We start from the raw sequence: 20,097 nt of genomic DNA, 5'->3' as shown, positions 1-20,097 counted from the left end.
ATCTCCTTGAGGGGAGGTAAGGACGATTCCTAGGCCACTCCCCTTGCTATTGCTTGATCCATCTACTGCTAGCATCCATGTCGAGTTTGTTTGCTCGTTTAAGCATAATAATTTCTTTTCTACTTCTACCTATCCATCACAAGAAAAGTCAGCAATAAAATCTGCCAATACCTGTGACTTGATGGCTGTCCTCGGTTGATATATTATGTCATATTCACTGAGCTCAGCATCCCATTTGGTCATGCGTCCAAAAAGTTCCGGTTTGTGTAGAATTCTACGGAGTGGGTATTGGGTTAGCACCACTATAAGATGAGACTAGAAATAGGGCCTGAGCTTGCGCCCTGCTGTGATAAGCGCTAAGGCCAATTTTTCCAGCTGAGTGTATCTTGTTTCAGCATCTAGCAATGTCTTCAAAACATAGCAAATCGGTTGTTGCTTTCCTTCATCTTCTCAAACTAGTGCAGCGCTGACCGCTGCTTCTAAAACTGCCAAATACATGTACAATGTTTCTCCATTCTTTGGCTTCTCTAAGAGTGGAGGAGAGGTGAGATAGCTCTTGAGTTGTCTTAGCGCTTCTTCGCATTCCTCCGTCCACACGAAGTCTTTAGTCTTTCTGAGGGTTGAAAAGAATAAGTGGCAATGGTCGGACGATTTTGAAATGAAATGGCTGAGCACTGCTATCCTTCCGTTGAGACGTTGAATGTCTTTGATTGACTTTGGAGATTAAATATTTTGGATTGATCTTATTTGGTTTGGATTCGCTTCGATCCCTCTTTTTGTGACGAGGTAACCTAAGAATTTTCCTGAAGAGACACCAAAAGAGCATTTAGTAGGATTAAGTTTCATATTGTATTTTTCTAATACCTAGAATGCTTGCTTGAGGTGGTCGAGGTGATTCTCTGCTGCTAAAGATTTGACAAGCATGTAGTCAATGTAAATTTCCATCGTCTTTCCAAGCATATCGGCAAACATTCGATTGACCAGCCTTTGGTACGTGGCACCTGCATTCTTTAGTCCGAACGGCATGACTTTGTAGCAAAAAGTCCCTCGCTCAGTTATGAATGATGTCTTTTCTTGATCATTGGATGCATTAAGATTTGGTTATAACCAGAGAAGGCATCCATGAAACTCAACAATTCATGTCCAGCTGTTACGTCTACCATCATGCCAATGTGAGGAAGTGGAAACGAATCCTTCGGACATGCCTTGTTGAGATCAGTAAAGTCAATACATACCCTCCATTTTCCATTCTTCTTCTTCACAACTACTACGTTTGCTAATCAGTTGGGATAGTCAACCTCTCTGACTGATCCCACGTCGATTAGTTTTTGTATCTCTTCATTTATTACCTTGTTGCGATTGGGTGCGAATTTACGTATTTTTTGCCTCACCGGTGGATAATTAGGGTCAACCTACAACTTGTGAACAATAATGTTAGAATCAACACCTGTCATGTCCTCATGGGACCATGCAAAGCAGTGATGGTGTTTGATTAAGAATTCGATCAGCCTAGCTCGAAACTCAAGTGTAAGCTTTGTTCCAATCTGGACTTTATGGTCTGGGAAATCCTTGCTAATGCACACATCATCTAGGTCTTCCATACTGGGTTCATCCGGTGCAAAGGTCGGACTAGACTGCTGTAGTTGCTATAATGTTGCTGATTTCTCTTTTAGCGAGTTTTGATAACAATCACGAGCAGCTTTTTGGGCTCCCCATATTTCTTTCACTCCCCACTTGGTTGGGAACCTGATCACTTGGTGGTATGTGGATGGCACAGCTTTCATGGAATGGATCCACAGTCGGCCCAAGATTGCATTATAATCTGATGGAGAGTCAACTACAAGGAACTTTGTCTGTAGGTTTACTCCTTCTGCATAAACATGGAGTATGACCTCGCCGACTGAGTGTTTTTGCTCACCACTGAACCCAACCAATACTGTGGACTTGCGAATGATGGTGGCCTCGTCGATCCCCATCTCCCTAAGAGCATTCAAAAATAAGATGTTAGCAGAGCTACCGTTATCGATCAGTATACGTTTAGTAAAACAATTCGAAATAAATAAAGAAATGACTAAAGCATCATGGTGAAGGTTAAGCAAATGTGAAGCTTCGTCGTCCACGAAGCTGATGGTCTGGCCGCGATAGGCTGCTGTTTGTTTCTTTGGTCTACCCTCTATCCCGACTATTTCACGTGCATGCCTCTTAGCGGCTGAGTATGTTACGCCGCTGACCTCTGACCCTCTGAGATGACATTACATGTTCTGGTGTGCTGAGGTGGTTCTGGTGGTGTTGTTGGCCTCTTGTCTGCTTCCGTCACGGTCGTCTTTCCCTTCTCTGATAAAAAATCTCGCAATTAACCTTTGCGCAAGAGTCCAGCCACTTCATAACTTAATGCTATGCATTCTGGAGTGGTATTTCCGTGGTCATTATGAAATTCACACCACTTTGTTGTGTCGCGCATTGCTGCTATTTTTCTAATCTTTTCAGGCTACTTGACTTGGTTTCCCATTCCCTTCATTACTGCAACTACGTCGACAGGGCTAATGTTCAGGTTGTATTCAGGAATCGGTCCCTTGTCTGATTCCCTCATCCATCGAGGTAGTGTTGTCTTGTCAATGTAATCCCTTAGTCTGTGTGATTGGGTGGAGTTCTCACTATCTCTGTATGACCGTGATTTGTTGGTTGGATAAGGTTCTGTATAATGGTAGGACTGCCATCGCTCTACCCTCTTCGGATGTTGTCGAATGTCTATTGGATTCATCTTCTTCACTTGATCTGCGCCCAAGCTTTGGCAAGCACGTCCTCCATTGTCCTACATGGATATTTTGTTAGTTCTTTGTAAAGGTCAGATTCTACCAGCAAGCCTTTACGGAAGGCGGTAATGGTTGTGTCCACGTTGCATGCTGTGATGGAAACTTTTTCAGCATTGAATCTTGCCACATAGTCTCGTAAGGATTTGCCTCTCCTTAGTTTGATGCGGTATAGGTCATCTGAGAGTTTCTCCAATTTCCTGCTGCTCGCAAATTGTTCTACAAAAACATCCGTTAATTGAGCAAAAGAAGAAATCGAATTACTGGGTAAATTCGTATACCATTGGAGGGCTGGGTCAGCCAAGCTAGACCCGAAGCCCTTACACATGCATGCCTCACGCAACTCGCGAGGGATGGCAGCAGTGAACATCCTTTGCTTATAACTAGCTATATGATCATTTGGATCGGTTGTTTCGTCGTACATCCTCATTAATGGGAACACAAACTTCTTTGCCATCTCGACCAATGCAATGGCATCAACAAAAGGTGAGTCGGCAAAACTGCTAGGCAGACTTTTCTTTATTGGTGTTGGAACCCCTGGGATACGTTTGATCATTGCTTCCATCCCTTCGAACCTCCGAGCGATCGCTCGTTCAATCAAATCCTTCTGAGTTAGAGTATGAATGGTGGTATGACCTGCATCAACAGAAGATGGAATCAGATTGGAGTTCAGCATAATCTGTGTGGCAGTTACCTGTGATGGTGGGAGTCCTTCAAGAGGAGACGTTTTGGGAGGATCAGATGTTGTAGTGCCAACCCCCAAGTTGCTAGTCGTTGGGAGGCTAACTGTAGGCAGGCCAGTTGTAGGAAGGCTGACCGTAGGCAGACCAGTTGTAGGAAGGCTGACCGTAGGCAGACCAGTTGTAGGAAGGCTGACCGTAGGCAGACCGGTTGTAGGAAGACTGACCGTAGGCAGGTCAGAGGCCACATTGCTGGTCATTAGACCTCCAGAGTTTGTCCCATCTGTTTGCATATCAGTATGTTCAGATTGTTGAGGTTGAGAACCTCCTACGATAGAATGACTTCCTAACATTGGAGTCGATGTCCCTCTGAGTGTTTATTGATGAGAGACTTGGGTCTCTGTTCTTATAGTAGTTGAGTCTAGTGATGCCATTGGTGTAATTGGAACTCGAAACCGACTTTGAGCAACACTAGGAGTCGTCATGGTAGCCTTTAGTGACTCCATTTGTGATTTTATTGCGGTATTTTTACTCCTAAATATCGCGTTCTCCTCCTTAAAGGTTGCATTTTCTCACTCCAAAACTCTAGTTCGCTCAGCCATCTCGCGCATCTGGGCCATTATTATGGCAAGTTGTTCATTGACATTGGTTGTTCTTGGGCAACAAACTCTCCTTCTTCTTCCATCTGAAGTGTGGTAATGATAGATCGCCTTGCTCACAGTCCGTTTGTCAGGGCCCCAGGTGGGCGCCAAATTGTAGACGCTAAAATCTACAATGATCGGAATGAGCGTTAGTGGGCACCGACAACCTGCGGAACAAAGACAAAAGGATGACCCTGAAACCTTGGGACACCGGGGTGGTGCCGGCCGAAGGCATTCCGACGGTCAAGTCAGTAAATTTATAGTGCAAAGTAGAAAAGAAAATAAGAAATCTAAACAAATACTTCTTGTGTCTATGGTTATGTGATGATCGACGGTCAAACCTTGCACACCGGAATGAGAAAGAGTACGTCACATCGTAGAGAAATGATAAGTTTAGTCGTAAAACTATATATATATATATATATATAGAGAGAGAGAGAGAGAGAGAGTGAATATTCATATATCTTTCGATGCCCTCACCCAGTCCCAGTGTGGGCCTATTTATTATCTTAGGAAAACGGCTACCTCTTGAAACGTGGTCCGTCCCTAGAGAAACGTTTTTCCCCCCACTTCTCCAGGGATGAGCGTCATCTTTTAGGTTCGTTCCTGGATGAGCGCCCTCCCCTTAGCGTATCACTTAGAGGGTTGATATTCTTGCTCCGCTATGCTAGGGAAGATCACTATTTTCGTGGGTTAGTTGGAAAACTAACGTTCTTCTTCCTCCACGCGTCAACCCTAACATTACACTTTAAGATCAAGCTTGATTGTGGGTTGGACATTCGAATATGGTATGACCCAAAAGGCATGGATTGGGTGTGGCCCATGTGAGCCATTAGGCTTACGGGTTCCTTGTTTCTGACTTATAAGTGGGCTTTGTAAGTACTTCGATCGTTAGGCCTTTCTGTTGGGCTTAGAGCAATTTTTGGCCACTATAAAAATTATTTTTTAATAATTAATATTATGTGGACCATTAAAAATTTGTCACGTGTACACTCAGGGACGAAGCCACATATACCCCAACAGAGGCTGTGCCCCCCTTAAATTTTAAAAATCTTATACTAGATATAAATATATATATAGGGCAAGACTATGGTAGGACCTAGCAAAAGTTCCTTACCGGTAGGGAATTTTTTTTAACCATTGATTTTAGATCATGTGGTTATTAAGATATAAGGTGTATACTCTTACAATAAGATTGCTTGTATACAATTTAAAACTTTATACATATTATAATAATATTTAATTATATATTTATTTTTAAAAATAAAATAATATTAATAATTAAAAAATTTATTAATTTTATTAATTTGAATTATTATTTTTTTAGTTAACTCTCATGTAAATCTTGACAGTTTTGGTACCAATATTATTGTTGTTCTAATTTTTTTCACACTCGATATATTAAACTAGTGTGTTCTCCTTTTTTTTCCTTTTATTTTTTTTTTCCTTATTTTTTGTTGGGAAATTTCTTTTTCCTTTATTCATCAATAAATTTTAAGGGTTTTTTTATTAAGTCATTTTTTTTTATCAATTTTGACTATTATATTACGTTGTATTATTATTATTATTATTATTATTATTATTATTATTATTATTATTATTATTATTATTATTATTATTATGACAAAGTGATTTGGATCATTTAAGAATTTACAATAAAAACATCAACAGTTGGAGTGGGAACCTCTATTTTCCTTTCATTTTATTGATTAATAAATTTTATGGGTTTCTAGATTAGCATCTTTTTTTTCATCGTCGGAGTAATTGCCAGTGTCGAAAAAGTCATCGGAGCTGCTGCCGGTAGGGGTGTTCATAAAACCGCTTAAACCATTCAAACCGCCCGCACCACAAAAAAATGCTGTTTGAAATTCTTTGCGGTGCGGTCGCGGTTTGAATTTTTCCTAAACTACGCGGTGTGGTGCGGTTTGCAGTTTTGAATTGTTAATATGCGGTTCAAACTGCACCGCAACGCATATTATAAAAATACCAATTTTTATATTTATTTAGGTTCAATATGTGAAGGCCCAACCTAAGCCTACTTTTTTTTTTTTTGAAAAAATAATTATTGTATCGTTGAAACTTGAAACTTTTTTTTTCATGTTTATTTTCAAGCCTTATGGTATTTTTGACAAGTGTTGCTCAAACTTTGTTGTATTTATGATAATGTAATTATTTAGTGATAGTCCAAACCGCAAAAACTGTATAAACCGCATCGCACCACACCATTTTTTGCAGTGTGGTTTTTACAGTTTTTTAGTTTCGCGGTGCGGGTGCGGTTTGGGAAATTAAAAAAATACATGTGCGGGTTGGTTTGAAAAAATGGTCAAAAACCACACCATCCGCATCGCGAACACCCCTAGCTGCCGACACTGGAAAAGTCATCGAAATTGGCATTGTTGCTAGAAAAATTACCGAAAAAATTACCAACAAACCGGTTTCTTGGTGATTTTTCCGGCGACAATACCAATTCCGATGACTTTTTCGGAGTTTGCTGTCGGTGTTAGAAAAGTCGACAGAGTAGCTGTCGGTGTCGAAAAAATCGCTGGAGTTGCTGACGACATCGAAAAAGTCATTTGAATTGGCATTGTCGCTGGAAAAATTACCGGAAAAATCATCAAGAAACTGAGTTGGCATCTGAATTGGTAATTTTTTTGGTAATTTTTCTAAGAAACCAGTTTCTTGGTAATTTTTTCGGTGACAATGCCAATTCTGATGACTTTTCTGGCGCCAGCAGCAACTCCAGTGACTTTTCTGACACCTACAGCTACTCCGACGATTTTTCCAGCACCGGTAACAAACTTCGGTAATTTTTCGGTACTAATAACAAATGAAAATGCCTAAATAAATAAAAATATTAAATATGGGCTTTGAAAACCTAATTTATATAGGGGTAAGTTAAAAAATACTACTTTTATTAATTAATTAATCAATTTTACTTCTAATTTTATATTTAATTGAAACATACCTCTTTTTATATGTATTGTACTCAAAATACCCTGACATAAGAGAGTCACATGGAGAGTATCTTGAAGTGATAGGGGCAAAATTGGTACAATCTTTAAAAAAGGAGGTAAAAATGATAGACTTTAAAAAAGAAGGTAAAAATAAAAGAGGATAATATAAAAAAAGGTATAGAGTATAATTTCCTCATGTATATATATAGGGAAATTATAGTAAATAGCCCCAAATTATAAGAGTATGTTAGTTTATGTCCTCTTTTTAAAAAAAAATATAGCAAATGACCCTAAATCATAAGACTATGTTAGTAAATGTCCTTATTTTAATTTTTTTTTTTATTATTTTTTTTAGAATTAGAAGCAAATTATTTAAACATTATGGTATATCTATATTAGTTTTGTTAAAAAAAAAATTATTTTAAAGTTATGTCAATTTTTTAAATTTTTTATGAGGTTTTTTGGGTTGTTGGTATATAGATTTTGTTGTACGGTATATTTTTATTTTGTTGTATGGTATATTATTATTCTTAGATGATATTTATTTTTTATTATGATATGTATAATAGTGGTATATAATTTTATTAGCATAATAAAAATATTTTAATGTATGTATATAATTTTATTGCCATGCTACATATATTTCATTATTATTTTTATATTTTTTGATTGTATGATTGTTTATTTTAAATAATATTTAATTAGTTTTTATTTTATTATATACAATGGTCATGGTATATATATTTTAATTGTGGTATATAATTTGGTTAGTATAGTATACATACATATATATATGTATTAGTAATCTATATTTTTATTATTATTATTTTTTGTATATATATTTTGGTGTATGGTATATGTATTTTTTGTTATACGGTATATAATTTTTTTTAAATAATACTTAAGTTTTATTTTCTATTATACTTTTGTTGACATGATATATAATTTTATTAGCATCCTATATATTTTTATTTTTATTTGTTGTTATTATTATATATATTTTTATTGTAAGGTATATATTTTATGTTATATGGTATATAAGTTTTATTGTATAGTATATCATTTTATTTTAGATAATGCATGTTTAGTTTTTATTTTAGTATACATAAAGGTGATATATAATTTTGTTAATATGATATATATAATTTTTTTTAATAATATTATATTATTTTGTTTTATTTTTTATTGTAGGTATATACGTTTTATTGTATGGTATATGATTTTTGATGTCTATAATATATTATTTATATTTAATATGATATTTAGTTTCTATTTTATTGTATATAAATTTTTTGGTATGTATTCATATTTTAATGGTGATATATATATAATTTTGTTAGCATGATATATATATATATTGAGTATTAATTTAGTATTGTTATAATTTCTTTGTGGTATATAATTTTATTACTACGGTATATTAATTTTCTGTACAACGATATATCTAATACTGCTGTATATATTTAAATGATCTAATATATTTATTTATTTTTGTTACAATATAATAATATGCAATACTAAAAAAATTATGTAACTTAATTTTGTTATTATATATATATTTTTTTAAAAAAAATATGTGATAAATCTATTTTTATAATTTTTATTAGCTAATTTATTAGATTTGGCCATTTTCTTAATTTTTTTAAAAAGTGGACATTTACTAACTTAGTTACCAAATTTAGGGTCATTTTGCATCTCAACCCGGCATATCAAATACCATAAAATATCTAAAAATAAAAAAAAATAAAAAAATGTTATATAAATTAGTCAAACTTAAAAGTGTCATATTTAAGTAAACAACTTTTAAAATCTTATAGTAAATATAATTTTCTGTTTTGTTATATGATAGTGTATATTATTATTATTGAAATATTATATGAATTTTTGAAAATTTATTTTATAGTATTAAAAATTTTAATTACTTTTATTGAAATATTAAAAAAAATTAAAAGACTTGTAAAAATAGAGTCAGCCAACCGTGCTGTCTTTGATAAAGCAATTTTCATTTTTATTTTTTTTTTTAAAGAAAAAATTGGCTGTAGAGGAATACACTAATATCATGTGTACAATTTTTTTTCTTAATTTTTATTGGCCCATTTAACTTCCCTATGTCATGAGGTAAAATTATGGGGACCTACACTAGATTTCCCCTATATATAATCATAGGGAAATGATAAGGTAGGGCTGTTTGTTTTTACCTTATGCTATAGGGAAGCAAATTGAACCAATCAAACATTATAGAAAATAGAGTATACAGAATTTTTTGTGAAACAAGTGTAGGAGATTTTTTCATTAATTGATATTTTACTTTATTTGCTTTATTTAATTGATGTTTAATTCCACCGTTCATCTCTATTGGCGGAAATAGATGAAATTATCTCCTCCTTGGAACACTCAAACCCATATAAGTAAACACATGTACACTGAATGCTTTGATTGGAATAAACAAATGGATTTAACTAGTTAAACTGGTTTTTGCTAGCTCTTTGTTGGCCTCACTTACTCAAGACATAAGAGCCATATCATAGATTAATTATGAGACATATATATATATATATATATATATATCAAAATTTGGATTTTTATTTTCTATCTTCATCACCATCACTGTATAATAAATAAGAATCGTTTTGGACAAAACTCACAGTTATTTCATAAAATAAATTCATCTATTCTATCAATTTTATGGTATATAAAAATAAAAATAAATAAATAGATTTCATCATGTATAGCAAAAGTCCTATACTGGTGAAGCAAAAATATTTCATGAGTACAGAAATAGAGCATCAATAGAGATTTATGGAGGATCAAAGGAATTGAGACTTAAAAAATATGAAAAGAAAAATTATATTTCTGGGAGAGATTGAACAACGATCAAATTAACTTTTAAAAAAATAATGATAATTTATATTAAAAATAAATAAAAATTTTAATTTATTAATATTATTTATTTTTTAAAATAAATATATTTTTAAATATTATTATAATATCAATAAAATTTTAATTGTATACAAGCAGTTCTATCGTAAGAGTATACACCTTATATCATAATGACCACATGACTTAAAATCAATGGTCAAAAAAGCTTCTCTACCGATAGGGAACTTATACTAAGTCCTACCGTAGTCTTGCCCTATAATCATATATAAAAGTATATAAAAAGATATAAATACACTATTTTTGATAAAATATATATATAATTTTATTATATATGAATGTAGGTTCCACAATTATATATATAATAAAATGATAAATATATTTCATTTTTCTATACTTTATTTTTACGCGTCATTTTTCTATACTTAATTTGACTTATTTTAATTTAAAAATACATTTAGTATATTGTTTAATTAATATAAAATTAACCACTTAAAATTAACATGTGTTTCTTTCCCTTAAGAAACTACATATCATTATTAATTTTGGTAATATTAAATTGAACCCGTTAAATTTTAAAGCACTATTCGTATTTTATTTTTAATTTAACTATTTGATTATTTTTAAAATATAGTATATAATATTTATAAAATTAAAAAATAATAATATTTTCCACAATTGACATACATTCTTAAAAAATATTTTAGTCACTAAAATTTAAATTTTTTGTGTATTGTGTTGTTCGATATTAGTCCCCCAACTATTTAGTTTTGGCTCCATCCTTGTGTACACTTGTATATATTATGACATATCTAATGTGGCACTTAACATAATTTTTTCAGACGAAAAGGGTAAATAACTAACAAAAATAGAATTTGGGTAGTTTTGTCACTAAAATATTAATTTAGATAGTGTTACTTGTTAAAAAAATATAAAATATAAATGATTTTGCCCTTAATATCTCTTACTTTAATATTTATTGTAAGGTTTATATGGGAGAAAAAATTGAACTAATTTTCAGTTAATAGATTGAAATTTATTGTCAAGTAGGTTTTTTTTTTTTTTATAATTTATGGGCAAGTAGAATTTTAAACGACAAAAAGGTCTTTTAAGACTTTTTATTTATTTATATTCTCACGATTTGCCTTGTCTTTATAGAATATATATATATAATTTGTTTGCAATATAAGCAAAACCGACCTTAGCTCAGTTGGCAGAGCGGAGGACTGTAGTTGGCTATAACCAAATAGATATCCTTAGGTCACTGGTTCGAATCCGGTAGGTCGGATTTTAATTTTTTATTTCTTTATATGGTGCTATTTTTTAATTCTCCCTGCTCGTTTTTAGTAATTATTACAATTAAATTTATTTTTCTCAGAATAAACAAGGAAAATTTCTTATAAAAGAAAATGAATAGTACCAAAATAATCCTTCTCCAAAGTAGGGCCTCACTCACTTGTACTGTACAGGAGCATCCTTCTTGGATGCATTTAGAACAAGCCTCCCCACTTGGGTCAGTGTTATAACCAATAAGGCAATAACGAATTTTATTTCCATTTTAAAATGACTAATTTTATTTTATTTTTAAATGGAGAGTTATTGCACACATAATTTAAGGTGAATATATGTAGTTACAACACGGCTCTACACAATACACTCACCAAAAGTTTATTTTGCAATCCAAAGTTTCACAGGGACAAAATTTACTTTTCTCCTTTTACAAACATGCAGTCACAAAAATGGACCTCATAACCAGCTTCAACTTTTCTTTTCCCATAAAAAACATATATTTATCTATAATTATGAGGTAGTGATTTATCACATGACTGTTATCTGTATTTGTATTTTTGTGATTAACTAAATATAATTTGTGGAATACAATATGATAAACTTAAACTTGTCAATAAAGTTGTGAACCAAACACCTTGTCATTAAGTGTCAAATTATTTAATTTGAGAATTGAAAGATCTACTTACTTTAACCAACCAACAAAGGACAAGAGTTGCACAAAAGAATGAGTCCAATCAAACCATTAATAAATAATAACATAGTGAGTGACTAATGAAAAGAGAGCTATAAATCGTTATCTAATAAAATTTTCAGGCCCAGACACTGGCAGTAGGCAGTAGCAGACTAGTAGCCTCATGAAAAAGAAATATATCTACATATGTAAAATAATAGTTATGAGGACGAATTGCACTTATTCTACAGTGAATGGACTCTGATTTTGAAAAATCAAAATTACCCATGTTATATGTAAACAGCACATTTACTAAATCTACAGCTTAAAGCAAAGATTTGATGAAAGTAAATATAAAAGATTACCTTTCTTGATGACAACTAAGTACTGAAAATTTGCAGTAAATCACCACTCAAACCACCAAGTAAACAATGACCTACAGCATTTGTATACTTGATGTCTCGGAGTGGATACCTGTCAGAGTTAAGACGCTGAGAAACAGAAAAGGAAGGCAATTCTTGCAAGGCTGTTTCACAAGCTCCTTCTTCCCTGGATGCAAATAATTTCTTATCTTCGCTAAAGTCTATAATCGCACATTTCGGAAGCCGGATCTGATTCATACTAGCATAGGTGGAAGCCAACTTTTGAAAGCAGGAGTTAAAACCTCCTCTCCTATATTGAACATGGGAACCCATTATTCCTTGTCCGGTAACATTGGAAGGAGTTTGTGAAAGTTGAGACGTAGCCATGTCATTATGCATTTCAACTTTAGGACGATATGAAGCGACAATGTCATCGCTGCTAGGACAATAAGCAAGTGATATACAGACTCCTTGTCTCTCTGTGTCTGGAATAAAAGTTGGCCTTCATAGAAATTAATTGACTAGTTAGAACATGCCATAACATAATGAACTTATAGAAAGAAAATGAAGTTAGATACAGCTGTTTAAGTAACTAAAATTCTAATGCATATGATATTTGAACATAATTTACCAGGAAATATATTTTGTATACACGTTTTCAAGAATTTTGATTTATGATTATCAATAAGAAAATGTGGCTAATCGATGTGAAGAAAAAGACAGAATATATATGTATAACCCACAACAAAAATTTAGTCAAGAAACATATAAAATAAATGAATGTTATACATAAAAAAAATTATACATAATACCAGCTTAAAATAGAAATAAATAGAGCAAGTAGAGAAGATACCCACATTTCATCAGCACCTTCAAAGTTCCATTGACACAAGCCAGCGGAAGAAGCAGACAAGACAGATCTAGCACCAGAAGGAAGAGTTGACTTGTGTAAGAGAGAATGTACAGTATGAACTGGATTGCTGGTCAGTCCCTTGAGAAATTTCACAGGGCCCATAGTTTGGCGCATGTCAAACATTAAAACCGAGCCATTCTGCATTTATAAAAGAAAGAAAAACAGAAAATATAAGAATTCATAAACACTGGTTATCGCAAAAAATAAAGCAGACAACTCATACCTGTAGTCCAGCATACATATAACATGGGCTGTTGAGATCCCATGAACAAGTCCAAGCAGCAGCCTGGAAGTACAAATGTCAATATGGAATAGAGCACACTGGACAAGAAAACCTTCAACAGCAGTATTTAGGATCAATAAATGATTCCTTTTCAAACTATTTGAATTTCTTAAAATGCAAAATAGCAATGGAAGAGATGTATGATGGTAAGAAGGTAGAAGTTCAGGACTCTTGTGTCTAGGCATGAACATGCGCAAGTACAGAAAAATACATCAAAAGTTGAATATTATTCATAAATAAAATTTTACCGGTAAATCATAGGTAAGGATGACATTGTTGCTCTCCGTACTGTAACAAAGCGCTGACTGTAGTCAGTACAAAGATACATACATTGTACACAAACAAATATTTATATAGGCAAGCATGAATAAGAAAAATGAGAACAGTTTTAGGAAGCAAATGTCACCTGAAAAGTGATACTTTCTTCCCTAGTGAAGCTAGGAGTGCAAGACGGCTATCCGTAGGGCAAATGTGTAAGTCCTTGATGAAATTTATAGATGGAGGAAGCAAAATATCTTCTCTTTCATGAGGAGGTATCAAGCTAATCTGCAAAATCATATTTTTACACAAGCCTGCTAATTATTTCCAAATTCAATGATACAAAGGATACTCAAATCCTAGATCTTAGTTGACCAACAAAAATATTACTTTGGTAAGTATATGTTTTGCGCCCATTCCAGATAGATTTCGAGCAATTAACAAGATTTGATTAGAAGCATCAAAATCAAATAATTGAGCGCCATCCACCTGCAGCTCCTTCTGTAAAAATAAAATAATGATATTAATATTCCCATCAAGAATACCACAAAGGTCCTAGTCCCTATAATTCCTAAATGAATAACAGCTCATAAAGCCATGCTATAGGCCATTAACTATAATCCATTTCAATAAAGCAGAATACAGAATATCAAGGAGAAACTAGCATCAAACCTGTAAAATAAAATGAGGAGAAGATCCTTGTCTGCATAATATTGAATTAGAATTACGCCCTACAAGAAATATTAAAAGAACAATGCAAGATATTAACTTCCATCGAAATAATAACACAAAAAAGATCATTGATCGTAAAAACGCATTGATTTTCTAGCCAACATATTTATGAAGATAATGCTGCTTATGTAACCATTAACAAAACTATTACCAATCACAGATCTTTGTAGTAAGTCTCCACCAGAATTGACTGAATTAGATGGTCCCTTTGATAAATCTCCTATAAACTGCTCCAATTGAGTTGTCCTCTAGATAGCCAAAAATTAGATTTCATGGGGGTTGGAGAGAGAGAGAGAGAGACAGAGAGAGAGAGAGAAGGAATGCCTTGCTTACTAATGTCATCTACAAGACATCCCAAGTACATTAAAAGTGGCATATGAATACTTCATCATACAGCTTTCAAGTTATTTTTATTTGATTGTGATAAATTTGTAGATTTTGTAGTTCTTTTCATCTAATAGCAACATATTGCTCGTCATGACCATCAAAGAAGAATGTATTTTTGTAGGAATTACCCAAGACAGTGATTTATATGTAAGCTACTTGAAAGGTCAGTATTACCCAACACATAAATTTTCACAATGCTTCAATTCTTTCGTGGAGCCAAAAAAAAGGCAGAAACTATAACTTAAAATTGATTAAAAGGTTAAAATTTGAAACCAAGGGGAAGTTTGAAAGCTTGGAAAAAAACAGACAATGTCTGAATCGCAAAAATGAATCAAGACAGCATGGACATATTTTAGAGAACATAAACTCATTAAATTGTTGTAGTGTACAGATAAACTTCAGAATTGTTCACAACCAGCATACCTCTGTAAGCTGTTGAACTTTCAAACGCATCACAGACTCCTTCTTTTTCCATTTCTCTTCTTTTTTCCTCCAATCAACTCTCTGTGCATTAAAAGTAAAATAAAAAATATATATTTACGAATGAAGCTAGCAGCAACTAATGAAAATTAACTCCTTCCAATATAACAGACTTGTCTCATAAGTATACTACGTATAAATCACTCCGTTATAAAATTATATAATGAGAAGATGAACGATTTTAACAAATCTTAGAAAATCAAAAATTAAGACAAACTCAAATTATAAGAAATCTGAACTGGCACTCGTGGAAATAATTCTTACCTCCTTCTCTAAAGAAGAGCATTTAGTCTCTAGTAGTCGGATTCTCTACAAACGGGTAAACTCAATCATTTACTATGTATGTATGAAATCATATTAATTAAACATATCTGAAAGCAGCAAGTTTAGTGAAGTAAGATAACCTTTTGTGAATCATCAACAGTAACAAGCTGAGATGCAAACAGCTTTCTAACATCTTTCAGGGTGCATTTCTTGTTGCATTGGGGACACTAAAGAGAAAAGAAAAAAGAAAAAAATTGAGCAATAAGTTCCACAAGAATGAATAAGTTTTCCAGATCTTCCAGGAAACACGATATGGTTACATAATCAGTACCTTCCCTTGATTTTTCCGCATTTGCAACCATTTCTCAATGCAAGACATACCATATATGTGCCCACAAGGAAGACAACTGTAGTCACCAAACAGAAAAAAAAAATGGAGAGATGACTAATTAGTGAAATGATTTCCCAACAAATCAATGACAATGTCACATCATGTTATGGTTTGCAAACATTAAACACTGCTCAAACTACCTACATTCGCTGTTGTGCTTATTCTTTTGAAAAAAAAAAATAAAATAAACAAATTTCAACTTTTCCTTGACCCCAAAAAGAACCATATTTCGAAGGCTGTCAACTCTAACAAATTGCTAAGTAAGTCTCTCCAATAAATGTTTAACGACATAGCTATCACTGTGAGATTAACAGTACCAATTCTTCCATTGAATATCTCGAAGATTATACAAGATATTTTCCCTTTTCCTGAAGAGTACTCAAATAACAATAGAATGCAGAAAAAGAAAGAGAAAAAGAAAAATTACATACCAGATGTGATGATCACCATCATTACACCAAGCTTCCATGCAAATAGGGCAAAATAGACCATCAATTTCACTACGATTCCACTCTTTCTCTTGAGAGCCCTCGCCCAACGAGGCGGCTTCCTCTGCTTCATTATTAGCCTCTTCTTTCAGCAATTCTGCAACATAAGCGACATAGTCGCCATCTTCTTCAGTTTCGTCGTCTTCTTCTGCTTCTTCATTGTCCTCTTCCGTTTCGTCGTCGTCGTCTTCTTCTTCTTCGACCAAAATCAGTGGTGGCTCGCTGAGTTCGTCATTGTCCTGATTCTGGGGAAATTGAAGGGAATGAGAATGGCTCGCCATTGGAGAAGAACCAAGGCAACAAAAACCCCCACACCCGGAAGGAGAAAAAAAAAGCGCGCAACGTTTTTTTTTTTTTCAATTCAATTGGAAAATTTGAGAGAAAAAAATGAAGTAGCCAAACAGATTTGTGAAATTTGACACTTTTATTCTTTCTTTTTATATAAATACTACAAAACGACCCAAACAACTCTTCAAAGATTAAAAAAGAATTTCAATACACATATGGTAACACTATTTTAATTAATTTTTTTGTTTTTAAAATTAGAAAAGGTGAAAATATTTGCATGTTCTATAAAACTCTTTTTATTTTTTAATTTTTTAACTGAAAATTTAAATTTAAAAAAATCTCTTTTAATATTTTTTTAAAAAGTTTTTTTTTTAATTAATATTTTGGACTCCGAATCCGATCCCAACTTAGACCTTAGAAACCGTATCTGACCTCGGCTCCCGACTCGACTTAAATAAAATTAATAAATGAAAATAAAAATGAAATTTACAAAACACACTTTGTTTTTTGTTTTTAAAATTGAAAAATAAAAATGGTTATAGAATACATTTTTTTTTTTAAAAAAATATAAAATAAAAAGTTTACTTTTATTTATGTGATTAAAATTTTTTAAACAAAAATGTTATCAAACGTCACCATAGTAAATATTTTAAGAAAAATATAAAAAAAAATAAAGAACAAATTAATCAATAAAATTGAATGTTGATTTAACTTTAATTATAAGAAAACATAGAGAAAATTTAATTGGAACGTAAGTTAAAAATTCTAAACCGAATATGAATATCGGATTCAATAATAATGTAGGATGATTTTTAGTTGTTAATTAATTAATTAATATTTAGAAAATAAAATTTAGTAGCTAAAACAAAATATCTATAAATCTTATTTGATAATTTTTTAGTTAGTTTCTAAATCGTTTAAGAGGATTCGTATAAGAAGGTTGAATTTTATTATGTATGAAAATTTTAATTGTTAATTAATTAATATTAAGAAAATATAATTTAGTAGCTAAAATGAAATATCTATTAATTAATTTTTGAAACTAATTAATTAGATATTTAGAATTATAATTTAGTTGAATTCAAAATATTTTTTCAGTTTGTTAATTAAATATCGGCATGTCAAAAATATCCATTTAGTTGGAGCGGGTTGGAGTTCCGACCCGACGGATCACCTCTAATCCGAAACATTCGGATACTTATTGGATCTTTGATCAGATTCGCTCCATCCCGCCTAATTTTTTTCTGGATCGGATCTGATCCGACCCGATTTACATTTATTTAAAAAAAACTTAAGTTAAGACTCAAAACCTTTGGGACCTGGACTCGAACCCAGACCCAGACCGGGACCCGAGACCCGGACCCAAACTCAGACTCGGACCGGGACCCGAAACTCGGACCCAGACTTACACCCAGACCCGGGACCCAGGACCCAGACCCGAACCCTAAACCTTACCCTAACCCGAACCTGGACCTAGATCTCGAACCTGGACCCGGACCGGGACCCAGGACCAGGACCTGGGAACCAGACCCGGACCTGGACTCGGACCTGGACTCGGGACCCGGACCCCGGACCCAGACCCGGACCCGACTGGGACTCGAACCTAGGACCCAGACCCAGACCCGACCGGGACTCGAACCTAGGACCCAGACCCGAGACCCGGACACGGGACTGAGACCCGGACCTGGATCCAGACCTAGAACTGGACCCGGACCTGGACCCAGGACCTAGACCCGGGACCGGGACCCAAACCCGAGACCCGGACCCCGGACCGAAACCCGAAACCCGGACCCTGAACCCAGTCCCGGGATGCAGACCTTGGACCCGAACCCAGACTCGGACCCGGATCCCAAAACCCGGACCTGAACCCGGACCCGGGACCCAAATCCATTGATATAAAATTATAAGTTGATATTAAAATTCTTAAGAAAAAAAGCATAGTCGGGTCGGATCAAATCCGATCAGAATCAGTCAGGTCGGATCTGATCTGATCCAAGTATCTGATCTAGCAGGGCGGGACTGGGCAGATCCTTACATGATCTGGATCAGGTCGGATTATAGTCGGATCAGATCCGACCCGAGCCATTGACACTCCTAACTAAATATAATATTTAGATTTTGAATGTAGTAGAACAAAATATATGAGATGTTTGTAGTTAATCGTATATAAAGAATTTTTAGTTAAATAATAAAATCATATTCAAAAATTGAGTTTAATAGAATAAGAAAATAATTATAGAAAATAGAAATAAATTAGTTTGAAGATATTTTAGTTTGTCATGTTTCTTTTAATTATATCAATATTATGTAAATTTATAATTAGTTTTGATTTTGTTTTATATAAATTTATAAATTGATACTTGTTCTACTTTATTTTAGAAATTATAATTTATGTAAATTTTAAGTTGGCCCTTTAAACAATGATTGAGAGTTTAGAATTTTGATAGTAGATTTGATTAAAATTTAGAGTTTGTAAAGACTTTGATACAAGATCGGTGAAATAGATTTTTCATAGAGGAAATTACATTCTATACATTTTTTATATTGAATGTTTATGTTATATATAATTAAAGAAACAATAAAATTAAGGGTTAAACTAAATTATATTTATTATTGCTTGTTGTAGATTTTTTTTTCTGAGAATTTTTAGGGTGTAAGTCGTATGAAGTAGATTAGTTTTTTAGATTAATTAAAGTGAAAAAAAAAATGAAAAAAACAAGTTGAATGAATGAAGTTATTTTAAAGTACCACATAAATATATATATATATATATATATAGATATATAAATGGATCTTATATAATAATAATAATCGTTTTTTTTAATTTAATTTTAAAATTTTTAATTAATTAATAAAATAATATTATATAGTTAATAAAAAATTCAAAAAATAGGAGAATTAATAAAACAATATTTATAAACTTAATAAAAAATTAAAATAATGAGAGAATTAAAGAGAATAAATAAAAGTATTTAGGATGATTATAGAGCTCCATATCACTATCTTATTTTTCTCATTTATATATATAAAAGATAGAAGATTGATAGATTGAATAATTATTTAACTTAATATTTTTTTTTGAATGAAAATAATCTTTATTAGACAGAAACATCCGCTAATACAAAGGCCTGAAGAGCAATGGGAGCATCGCTCTCAGTAAAACGACGACCTGACCAATAACAAGCACCACGTGCCATACAGTGCGCGGCTTTGTTAGCAAACCGTTTAACATGACCAATAGAAACATTACTTAAAGAAGATAAAATAAATTGACAATCTTTAACGAAGAGACCAAAAATAGAAGGCATAGCTACCGAACTAAGAATAGC

At 32.9% G+C, this 20,097-nt stretch overlaps 2 protein-coding genes and 1 non-coding gene across 4 annotated transcripts; 1 reads left to right on the top strand and 2 right to left on the bottom strand.

Annotated features, from left to right (window-relative positions):
- Nucleotides 1-1,646: 1,646 nt before the first annotated feature.
- LOC133035953 (uncharacterized) lies at nt 1,647-2,761 on the bottom strand. The gene is made up of 2 exons (XM_061112405.1): nt 2,493-2,761; nt 1,647-2,241 (listed from the first exon to the last, which is right to left on the bottom strand). Exons 1-2 carry the CDS (start codon nt 2,759-2,761, stop codon nt 1,647-1,649), a joined length of 864 nt encoding a protein of 287 aa, XP_060968388.1.
- An 8,396-nt stretch (nt 2,762-11,157) lies between these two features.
- On the top strand, nt 11,158-11,250 carry TRNAY-GUA (transfer RNA tyrosine (anticodon GUA)). The gene is made up of 2 exons: nt 11,158-11,194; nt 11,215-11,250. It is a non-coding gene; the product is annotated as a tRNA-Tyr (tRNA).
- A 714-nt stretch (nt 11,251-11,964) lies between these two features.
- LOC133035658 (uncharacterized) lies at nt 11,965-16,932 on the bottom strand. 2 transcript variants are annotated; one of them, XM_061111728.1, is made up of 13 exons: nt 16,424-16,932; nt 15,933-16,008; nt 15,742-15,828; nt 15,602-15,646; nt 15,281-15,361; nt 14,622-14,718; nt 14,411-14,469; nt 14,129-14,239; nt 13,887-14,026; nt 13,729-13,768; nt 13,421-13,483; nt 13,142-13,335; nt 11,965-12,786 (listed from the first exon to the last, which is right to left on the bottom strand). In XM_061111728.1, the coding sequence occupies exons 1-13, from the start codon at nt 16,759-16,761 to the stop codon at nt 12,303-12,305; spliced, it is 1,815 nt and encodes a 604-aa protein (XP_060967711.1). In that variant the 5' UTR covers nt 16,762-16,932; the 3' UTR covers nt 11,965-12,302. The 2 variants fall into 2 exon arrangements, with proteins under 2 accessions (XP_060967711.1, XP_060967712.1); XM_061111729.1 differs by having other exon boundaries at nt 14,622-14,697; nt 16,424-16,894.
- Between the last annotated feature and the right edge of the window lie 3,165 nt (nt 16,933-20,097).

This window comes from Cannabis sativa, chromosome 3 (assembly GCF_029168945.1).
Source record: "Cannabis sativa cultivar Pink pepper isolate KNU-18-1 chromosome 3, ASM2916894v1, whole genome shotgun sequence".
Taxonomy (NCBI): domain Eukaryota; kingdom Viridiplantae; phylum Streptophyta; class Magnoliopsida; order Rosales; family Cannabaceae; genus Cannabis; species Cannabis sativa.
Note: the sequence above shows the minus strand (reverse complement) of the source record. Positions and strands in the feature narration are given on the sequence as shown.